Consider the following 11,479-nt stretch of genomic DNA (forward strand, 5'->3'; position numbering starts at 1 on the left):
AATTTAATAATTGATTAGATGAGATTTAATTGATTATAAATTAATTAAGAAAAGTTCTTAATATTATTAATTAAAGGATTTAATTTTTGGAAATTAAATCAAGAGAGAGAACTATTTCTAAAGTGTTTAGAAAAAGGATTAATAATTAAAAGGTGTTTTAATTATTAATGGGAATAATAAATGGGATAATAATAATATTATTTATGGGAAAATTTTAGCTGAAAATTTTGCCTATAAATATACTATTATAGACCCTATTTTCATTCGAACCCCAAAAACCCAAAAAGTTTGGAAAACCCAATTCTCTCCACCTCCTTCCTCCTCCTTAACATCGTTTTCTTGGTGGATACCGGTGGAGTGCTTCACACTTGAGTAGCAACTGCTAAGGATCTCTGATCGTTGTCTCCGAATTATTTTAAAGGTTAGATTCGATCCCTATGTTTTTACCACGATTTATATGCTTTTATTTGGATTTTATATGTGTAAAAGTGTTTTCCCATGCCTCCGCTGCGATTAAAATCCAACAATGTCATCACACCACAAGGAGGAGACATGTGTCAAAAGATGACACAATCAAGATGACATAAGCATGACTAGTAGATATTTTGAGTTGGTTGATTATTAGCCAAGTATTTTTTTTACCATGGTAAATTCTAAATTAACAAAGCAAACGAGAAATAAACCAAACAATTCATAACACAAAAAGCAAAGTTGACTTCTTGTTCCAAGAACAAGAAGCTCTCGGCCTCCCCCATTTCTAGCAAGAAGAAATTTCAAAACTCAAGATCCAAGCTTTGTTATTTTGTAAGGTAATTATCCTAGGTCCTTTGTACTTAGTTATAGATATCCTAGGAATCTAAGCCACAAATTCCTTCATAATATTTTTCAATAAATTATTGAAGAAGAGAGTGAATAGTGTTTTCAAGAATTATAATTATTTGATCTTATGTTTCTGGTTAGATCTAGCTTTTGTAAGGACTTTCAAGGGCTATTTCAAGCTTCTTAGTTACTTATACTCACCAAGAAAGGTAAAACCTCATACCCTAGCTTTACTTTTGAGTATTTAGGAGCTGTTATGCTTAATATAGTATATGAGAAGCATGATCTTTGTTTGTTAGAAGTTTGGTTGGATTTGTAGTGATATTGGATATGAATCTTGGTTAATGGTTAATGAATCTTAAGTTATGGTTAGTAGATCATGTTTGTGGTTGAATGAGTTGGAAAACCTTGAGATTATGGACTGACTTTGCCTTGATCTAAGTTGTGTTTGATGTATTGTTGATGGTTGGTGGTTTGTAATGAATTGGTAAGGAGTTAGTGTAGTTTAAAATTGGTAATCGCGTAAACATAGCCGTTGTAATGCCTATTTTCATTCAACTGTTTGTACTTAGTTTTCGGGATAGAAAGGTCACTGACAAATCTGTAATTTTGCCATGTTTATCTAGATCATGTCATAAACTTCGTTTTGGTATGTGGTTCGCTTAGATCCGATGTACAGTTTAGGAGAAACAAGCGTTTTAAGTAACGGCATTTCGCGAGCGAACCATTACCCCTCGCTTTACTTTGAAACCTTGATTAAGGTCCTTAAATGACTAATTGGATTACGAAACAATTATGTAAGATTAATTGGTCAGTTGGTAGAGTATTCGCTAAAGAGTCGCCTTAGAAAGTTAAACGGTTAATTTTATAAAAATGGTGGAGCCGAGGATACTCGAGCGACTTATGTGAATCGTTAAGCGCAAAAGCAAACATTATGGTCTAATTGGTTAGAGTCTAGTTTCTTAAGCGACCATGGTTTAATTCCAACTTATATGTTTTTTATAGGTTACCAGACTCGCCCCAAGTCTTTTACCACCCCCAGTCGCTCAGGCAAGTTTTCTACCTGTTATACTGTTGTTGTGATGTAATATATTGATGCATTATCTTGAGATAAGTGCATGGTTATTATTAGTAAATTCTTGCGATATATTAGAGCATGTTGATATGATATATACATATATATATATATATGCATGCCTGTTTCGTAATCTTGATATCTTGTTATCGATTCAATTATTTTTAAACTGCATAATACCTATGCTAGAGATAGGCATTATTTGCGTATACCCTTAGTATAGGGGACCCAGAGTTGAACATTTTCCTAAAACCGGGAGGCGAGGTTCCCGAGTATATATTATATAGTTTTCTATAACTATTAATCAAATAAGGTATATTTGATGGTTTTGAATAATAATCAAACTTATTTTCGATTATTCAAATAAAGATCGTACTTTCGTATAAGTAAATCTTTTGTTATTTATTATTTATTTCGAGTATGAGTTTTAAAACTTCTACTTTAATATTTTTTATAAAGATTATCCTTTATGGGAATATTATTTAAATAATAATATTCAGATATTTTCTAATATATCGGGACTAATTTATTTTATTAAATCATCATTACTCTAAACATTCTTTAAAATATTTTCGAGTCTTCAAAATAATTTAAAAAGTTAGAGCGGATCCCAAAACTCATTTTCAAATTTAAGATCTTCCTTTTGAGGGGGATTTAAATACTCGCTCAAAATCTAAGGGATCCGGCTCTGTGGTGTATTTTATATTCGCAACGAGGTTGCTGATTTGATAAAGAGCTTTTGATTACTTGCCCAATATTCGGGAAGTAAGTCCTTCTAAATGAGTCGGCATAAGCGATAGGCCGGGGTATAGTCTATCAAAGTGTAAGTGGTTGGGTGGCAGTCCATCAACGCGTAAGAGGCCGGGTGGCGGTCCAGCACAAGGTCCTAATGCGGCCAGGGTGATGACCGGTGGGGGATTCATCCATCTACTAGTAGAAAAGGTTATTAATGGGGTATCTTTTCCTGATCAGCAAGATATCGAGTTTATGCCAAAATTTTCTTCTTTCCAAATTCATTGGTATTATAACTCTGTTTATACTTTTTATAACAGAGGTTTTCAAGGAATGTATGAGATATATATAGGTGTATATATATATATCGGGAATTAATGAAGTATCTAGTAACTTCATTTCTTTAAATGATATTTCAAAGATTGAATCTATTCAAGTCTTATCTTGTAGTCTCGTCTATGTGATAACCTTTTGAAAAATATTATACTTTAAACAGTGGTAGTTCAAGCAGTTTTCTAAAATGATATAAGTATATTGGAGTATTTGGTAACTTCATTTTCTTTTAAGCTTATATCCAGTAAGTAATCATCTTACACTTGATAAAGATTTTTTAGTAAGTTATCAACTCAGATACTTGCACTATTGATTAAAATATATATTATCTTGTGAGTTGTAATACTCACTCTTTCTTCATTTCTTCATCACACAACAACAGTTAGGAAGGATGGTCAGACTCAAGCAGACCCAGTGCAAGAGTGTGGGAAGCGTCCCGCGTCTTCCCGTTGATATCATAGCTGCCATAGCTGCAGAGGTAGATTTATCTGTAGATCAGGCATCCTACTTTTGGGAATCAATTATGTATAATTATAACTTGTGTTGGATAATGGCAACTAACTGTAAACTTATTAAGTAATCATTTTGGGTTGTAATAACTTTTAATTTATGGATTCAAGGACTTTTACTTATTTCAATTTCATCTCTGAGACTATAACATGTTATGGTGTGTGTGTGTTATTGTGGGGTCACAGCATGAGGTTATTAATTTTAATTAAGTTAAGTGATATTTATGGAAAGAACGACCGTGACAACGCGGATCCCCGACCCCGGATCTGGGGGTATCACAGCTATGACATGGTCAGAGATGTGTTGCAAGATATTTTTTGGAGAGTAGGGATTCTAGCTAGAAAAGGCACTAGTAAACTTTCTTATCCCTTCAGGGGAAGTTAGATCGACTCTTAAACCAGCTGATATTCTTGTATACAGTTGGAATGCAGGAAAATATACTTGTATTGAACTTACAGAAGTTTCCCCTCTCAATAGTTTTGGTAATGGGGTATTTATGGTTGGCCATGCGGCAAATAAGGCAGGTGAAGAAATGGTTAAGCATGATCAAGCGTGTAAAGATAATCACCATAGCTTTATCGGTTTAATTTCAATACATTTGAATATTTGGCTTCTAATGTAGTACAAATTCTGAGAAGAGTACACAAAGTCTTGAACAAGAATGTATTGATAGTTGGGTCGGCTGAATACATGATTCGATAATTAGGTTTTGCAATTGAATAAGGTCTGGTGCCGCAACTTGTTTTCTGTTCATCTCGCACATCTTTAACTTGATTGTATTTACTAAATAATTATATTTAAATATAATTAAAAATTATATTTATATATAACCAATAAACCAATCTTAACAAAACCGAAAAATAATTCAAACTAACAATGAATCCAAATCATCAATTTCATAAAAAAAACTAATCTAAAACCATAATCGAATCGAAATCCAAATTCTACATCAAAACTAAAACCAAATATGAAGACAAATCATAACCAAAGCTAACCAACAATCCAGATCAACACATATATTAAAAACAAAAGAAGATCTAAATCTAACCAATTAACCGATCTATAAAACCGAACCAATACGGAAAAATAAGGGATACAAATGTGTCTAGGGCTACTTTTATCATTAACACGAGAAAGAAAAACTACAAGAAACAAAGTCTGTATTGGCTACCAAATCGGTCATTTTATGTTCAAAATTGGTTAGTATTATGAAACAATGACCACTGTAAGATCGGTCGGATTATCCCTTGTCATATTTACTTTCTTGGTCAAATTCTACGTTGACTAACTAAGAATACTGTCATATGTGCATGACACGCGTCGGGACCCATCTGACTTGTTGCGGGCCATCACCTGACATCTTAGTGTTCCGACCCGCACGAAAGGCGTAACGATCTGGGCAGGCCCGGGAACGAATTCACCGCTGTATGGCTGACCGGCGTAATTTAGAGCGATTGTAAATGTTGGTCATTTTTTCTCCCATATTTGTTCGGTCGGTATTTTGTGGTCGGGGAAGGCCTTGTTTCTTGTAGTGAAGAGAAAGAAAGTATGCAGATGTACGTAATGTTATTCCTATCACAAATGCGAGAAGTAAGGTATACATATGTGAAGGGGGTAAGAAAAGGGAAAGCAAAATTCAAAATTTTACCAATAATCAATATCATTAGAGAGAGAGAAACATAGAGCATGCGTGAGAGTCCCAATCTTAACAACACAATACGAAACCAGTAGAAATAACTCAAATAAAATTATTTTACCCCTGAAAAATCTAACTAATTAAAAAAGAAAAATTAGCAATCGCAATAAAGAAATCAAAATTAACAAAAAAATGAAACAAACCCAATTTGAAGAAGAAGACAGGAAATTAGAATCAAAGCACAACCCAATATATGGAAACCGCCTTTCGGGCGTATAACAACTAAGTAAGTGAAACTCTCACATCAACATATCCCCTCTAGAACGTAAAAAGCTATTGATATCATGAAAAGGGTTTATATAACCAACAACTAGAAAATAATAAAGAAAATTATCAAAATGATGGAAATTATTATCAAATTATATTATCCAATAATACTTGTGTATATATATGAATTTATATATATACATATATATATAATCCAAAGTGTCCCCCTTTTTTGCCTCAAAAATTGCTTACATGTTTGAAAAGTTGATGTGCTACATAGGTTGGGGCTCAAGTAGCATATAATAAATTTCATGCTTCAAATGTTCTTCAGGATGAGTGTATCCATCGCCACCCTTGTAGGTTACATCACATATTCTCATGGCGTTGAGAAAAATATCAATGTAGTGTACAGGTACTGGTGTTGGCCTCATATATGCCTCATTCATGTCCCTCCATTTGTCTTCAATCAAATTATATAATGCAGTGATGGCTTCTTCCTTAGGGACCCCGTACTCCTTGGTGTAGCAATCGATGGATGTAGCAACATGTGGTCTTGTATGGTCCTCCTATAACGTAAAATATTTTATCCAATTATACTGACCCGAAAATGTACTGATCATTTCGAAAGCCAAAAAAGATACCCAATATATATATATATATATATATATATATATATATATATATATATATCTTTTTAGGTGGCATATACACTTGTATACATTAACAAGCATAATTATTTACCTCGACGTCCACTATGTCATTAATTGTTCGCCCCATTGCCTCTGCAGCGAAAACCGCTTTGGGTTTTTTCATTACCCAGTCACATGCATCAATGGCGTCAGCTTTCCCCATTCCTAGAATAACTGATATGCCCAGCATGCATATGCCTGAGGAAGTTGCTCCATTCAAGTGATAATCTTGGAATGGCGGTATGTAATTTTTGTCACGCCACTTCGCTTCTGTGTGATAACACCTCAGATTTGTCTTGAACTGTATAAAATGTTGTAAGTGTCACTTTCCATGAATTAATTTAGCTGTATTAATCCCTCATATTTATTGATGTTAGTATTGGAGAGTTCGACTTCAATTAATTTAGCTGTATTAATCCCTCATATTTATTGGTGTGCTTGTGTGTATCTTGTAAAAAATGAATATTTTTCCTTTTAACAAGATAAAAGTGCAATTTTTTGGTCAAGCATACACAAAGGCTTCCATAGTACCATGTTTGTAAAAAGATTATGTTTTCTATTAAGAAGAAAGACACATATTTAAGATCTGAGGTTGCAGAGACTTCGAGAAACATGGTCTTACGAAAGCAACTTAAAAATCACAACATTGGCAATAAATTAGTATTTGAGTTTGATTAAACTGAAATTCGACTCTAACATATGCAACTAATTAAAGTCCATAAAGAAAATCATAAATATGTAATGATTTAAACGTTGGAGTTCTATTGCAAGTTATGATTCAAGTTGTTAGCATTTATGTGTGTTAAAAGGGGTTGATAGACATACAGTTTCTTTAAGACATGAAACATCGTAGTATCTCCCATGCTTAATTAATTCCTCTTCAAATTCCTGAAAAACATTCAGACCAATTTCGTAGCACGTTCTTGAGTAACCTGTGAGTTCTTCCATACTTTCGACATCCATCCTGAAGGATCAAAGCAATTCAATAATAAACCATGCAATTACTTGAAAGCAAAAACTAATTAGTCTCAACAAACGTTGCAAGAGAGCACTGCATTTCCAAAGAAGGCATATTTATTATTTTGAATTGCCTTTGTGTAAAGATGAAATGCATCTATTGTATTATAGGCATCATAATGATCGTCAACAACAAACAATGTATATTTTTGTGTTTTTGTGAGAATTTTACAGTCATAAAGTGTATACCTTGCTATTGCCTTTGTATATATACCTAATTCATCTATTGTACCATATGCATCATAAAGATCATCAGCAACTGTAATGGCACAAATCATTTTGGCGTACATAATTCGAACCAGTGAGTAGCAAGGTTCAAACGATATAGCCACAGCCCAAAAGTAGGCTTCTACTACTCTGCTTCGAAGTTCTGGAAGTTTTGAATCAAATTGCAAAGCAGCCCACCACCTAAAAGTCAGTACATTAAAGTAGAACCAAAGATTAATCAGTTCCTTAAGATGATACATATTTTTACCAGATAAATAAAAGACATGTATACCATAATTAACCACAAAAAATTGTAGCTTTTATCTAAAAAATTAATTAGCCAATGCTATTTTAAATATATATACAGTTATGCTATACTACAAGTGCCCTTATACAGATCAACAGTTTTTTTAACTCCAATATTCTAAAATGTTTATTATTTACCAAATGTCTTTGATTGACATAGTTCCTGATATATATACATTTTACTTATGAACCTAAAAAAATCGATTAGGAGAAGCTTTTAGTTGTGGAGAATACATATCAAACTTTCAAGCCATAAAAAGTTTAGTGATCATTTTCAAAACATGCTTTGAAATACATAATCTCTCTCTAGACAACTTATTTGAATAATAAGTTGTGTTAACCAACTGTTTTTCACGTTACTTATAACTCACAGGTCCATGAGAACTCAAAGGGTCGGTGTTGATTGAGCTCTTGTCCCCTTACGGTAGGTCAAGAATTAGACTCTTGATGTGTATGCGCATGGCCATGTGTAATCAATTAGCAATAAAAAAATTTATGAAAAACTTATTAAGCGTGTTTGTTAACTGAACTTATCATCCCAACTTATAACTTATATATTGATAAGTTGAATTTTAGTTACTAGTACATGCTTCCTTCCCAACTAATTTCCTTTCAGTTTTAAGTAATTAAGATTTAACATATTTGATTTTTTTAATTTTTTTTAATTTAAAAATCATATATTAAGATAATTGTATTTAATAATTACGTTTTAAAAGTTACCTACTTAAGTTACCTACTTATACTTCACCTAGTTACAAGTAAATTTATCCAAGTATATAATTTATTGTTATTTATTCACTTATCTCTTATGTATACTATCATATTATAAACCAAACATATGGTTTGATTTGGTCGGTTATGTTAACACCTTCCAAAAAAAAGTTTAAACAAATATTTTTTAATCAAAATAAATAAATCATGTATCTCATATAACTACAAACTCTATGAATTATAATCTAGTTTGATATCAAAGAGCACTCAACTTCTTTTTTAGTAAGAAATCAAACACTTCCATAATTAATTTTATTAATTCAAATTATAATATAATAAAATCTATACTATCCATCTATACTATATTATAATAGACGAAACATTAAAAGTTTGGTAGTCGGTTGGTTGGTACTTGCTGAAATTACTTAATTACCCTTACTTAGTTATTCTAATTCGATCAATTCTAATTCATATTGAAGTCAACTTCCTCTATTACTTTACCAATTTCAATTCTATTTTATATCGAACTCTATATCATTATAATTTATATTAAATTCAACTTCTTCTACCAATTTAAATTTTAATTTATATCGATATCTATATTACTCTAATTTGTTACTTGGGGCTAAATTAAATTTAAGGAAACTAAATATAATTATTAAGATTTAGTTGATATAATGTGACTCAAGTTAAGATAAAATAATAATATTATCAATCCTCCTAAAAAAATATACTAATAAACTTGGATAAACAAAATAATATATTGTATTAATCCAGGATAAAAAAATATATTATACAATTGATTCAGACTAACAAAAAACTAAAATAAAAATACAATTCGACCCACAAAAATAAAATCATATATACTAATTATTCAATCTAAAACAAAATTATTTATTGATCCAGACTTTAAAAAAATAATATTAAGCTAAAAATAATTAATTTGATTTGATCGGTGTATTGGGCATCGGGCTAAAACAAAATAATGTAAACTACTAATCCGAGATAAATCAAATTAATATTAGAATAAGTATAATTTGTAACATGTTGATGTGACTAAAAAATCAAATTTTAATTAAAACATAAATATTATTTCTTTTAAAAATACACATAAAATTATCAATAAAACTATATCATTCTGTTAATAATATTATCTTTTTAAAATATCTTTTATAGAATTATAGTTAATCGATTAAGTAATCACCATGCTAAAATAATATTTTTTAACATAATGAAAACATTATATTTTTACCCTCAATAAAATAATAATTTTGTTATAATAATGTTTACCCCCTTACTAATGCTATCACTTTAAATAAGTTTAAATGTTCTAAAAAGTTATGAACATACACGTCTAGTATTATCATGAAGTTATATCATTTAAAGTTTTAAATGAACAAAATTAAGAATTGAATATAAAATATTATTTAAAGAAATATATATATTAAAAAAATTGTGTCATGCATAACACGGGTTTTAAGCTAGCATGACATTATACGGGTTCTTCAATTTAAGGTTTAAGTTTGTTTTTTTAAGGTACTCAAACGGGCATACCTAGCTGCTTTTAAAGACATTAAACTGTAGGGACTAATATGCATATGACTGATTGATTCTCAGATTAAAAGTGTGCGTACGTGCTTAATGACATGGTACATTACACCTCATTTACAGATGATTGGGAAAGACATTGTTATCCTCATCAGAGTTGCTTACCTAGTGACAAGGGACAATTCCTGCATATATAACATTTGCACTAGATTAAAGTCAAGCTTTGCGAACTTAAGCAGCACTTCGTTTTTAGATGGATCCTCTTCATAGAAAGAGATGAATTGCTTAGCTTCGATTCTCAGGATGCCCTTGTGACTTGGCTGTTTCAGGGCACGCATGACCTGCCTAGCTAATAGACCAGATTTCAAAGTCTGAACCATACACTTGAGTTGAGAGGTTGTGAAATCAAGAGCCTCGTCTAAGACAGCTTCACCATGTGTTCTCAACTGTGCTGCTTCATACAAGCTTAAAATACCAATTGTGTCCTTGGCAATTCCATCACCAAATTTTCCATCGATTTCTTTGTATTTGTTGAATACATCTGAACAGTTAGACGTCACAGATGCATGTATAAGTATATTTTTAGCTCAGCATTTATTATATTCATAAAAAAGGGGACTCTCAGGTCTCACCGTTAAAGAAACAGATGCATGTACAAATATATGACATGAACACAACGAAATAAAGAGAAGTATTAAGTTACCAGAAGAGATTTTATAACCATGCTGTCTGAATACTCGAAAAAATACTGCTGTAGTGAACAGATCATGATATTCTTCAGTTTCCAGGTTTTGGTACATTTCAGCTACCTTTTCTTCCATGTGTTGGGTGAAATGGTAGGATACACCTAAGCGTTCCACTGCATTGATCAGTATAAGTTTGTCTGTCCATTTACCATCAGAAGATAGTAGCAGGCTCCTTACTTCCTCTTTCAGAACATCTCTTTCTTTTGAATACTCTTTCCATAACTATAAAAAGTTCAAAGATAAATATGTTAAGCTTTATAATACACCTGCATGTTAATTAACATGGTAAAACCGAAAAAACACTTACCTTAATATCTCTAGGGATGGAACTGAATTCATCACCCCACGTACTTGGGGAGAAATTTGCTAATGGTCTAGGTTGGCTGCTCATTTTGAGATCTATCAAATTAAACATTTTTCAACGTATAGATATTTATAAGTTAATTATTTGGATAGTATCATAGTACTAATGTCAAGTGGGGTTTTAAAATTTAAAAATCAACTGATTTTGGGCCAATAAACTTTTAGTAAAGAGTTGAATCTACAGCAGTTCCAGTTATTGTTACCTGCATTGCATCTGCTTCAACATCTATATTATAATTTACGTGGACCAAGACCCAGATATATAGTACTCCTGTAAGTCAAGTCCAGTTTTATTAAAAAAAAGACCCCGGACATTTTAATATGACTAAACACTACAAGGGGCTTTTCAGTAATTAGGGTTTCATTGTCGACGTCGTACTCTCTAACATGTCTCTCAGAGACCAAATTGATGAGTCTGCACAGGTTAAATCATTGGCAAAAGCATACGTAACACCCCCTTCTTTAAAAGAGAAGGAGATATTACTAATAATCTATAAATCTGCACATGTAGGATTAATAT

General features: G+C 31.7%; 1 protein-coding gene across 1 annotated transcript; it reads right to left on the reverse strand.

Annotated features, from left to right (window-relative positions):
• Positions 1-4,667: 4,667 nt before the first annotated feature.
• On the reverse strand, positions 4,668-10,987 carry LOC141719518 (hedycaryol synthase-like). Its single transcript, XM_074521898.1, has 8 exons — positions 10,904-10,987; positions 10,554-10,818; positions 10,016-10,391; positions 7,268-7,486; positions 6,887-7,025; positions 6,114-6,362; positions 5,625-5,938; positions 4,668-5,041 (listed from the first exon to the last, which is right to left on the reverse strand). Exons 1-7 carry the CDS (start codon positions 10,985-10,987, stop codon positions 5,645-5,647), a joined length of 1,626 nt encoding a protein of 541 aa, XP_074377999.1. The 3' UTR covers positions 4,668-5,041; positions 5,625-5,644.
• Positions 10,988-11,479: the final 492 nt, after the last annotated feature.

This window comes from Apium graveolens, chromosome 1 (genome assembly GCF_009905375.1).
Source record: "Apium graveolens cultivar Ventura chromosome 1, ASM990537v1, whole genome shotgun sequence".
Taxonomy (NCBI): Eukaryota; Viridiplantae; Streptophyta; class Magnoliopsida; order Apiales; family Apiaceae; genus Apium; species Apium graveolens.

Coding starts and splice junctions, on each gene's coding strand:
- LOC141719518 (XM_074521898.1), bottom strand. CDS start 10,987: ATGAGCAGCCAACCTAGACCATTAGCAAATTTCTCCCCAAGTACGTGG. Junction 10,819..10,903: donor CCATCCCTAGAGATATTAAG/GTAAGTGTTTTT, acceptor AACTTTTTATAG/TTATGGAAAGAGTATTCAAA. Junction 7,487..10,015: donor GAATTGTCCCTTGTCACTAG/GTAAGCAACTCT, acceptor ACTGACTTTTAG/GTGGTGGGCTGCTTTGCAAT.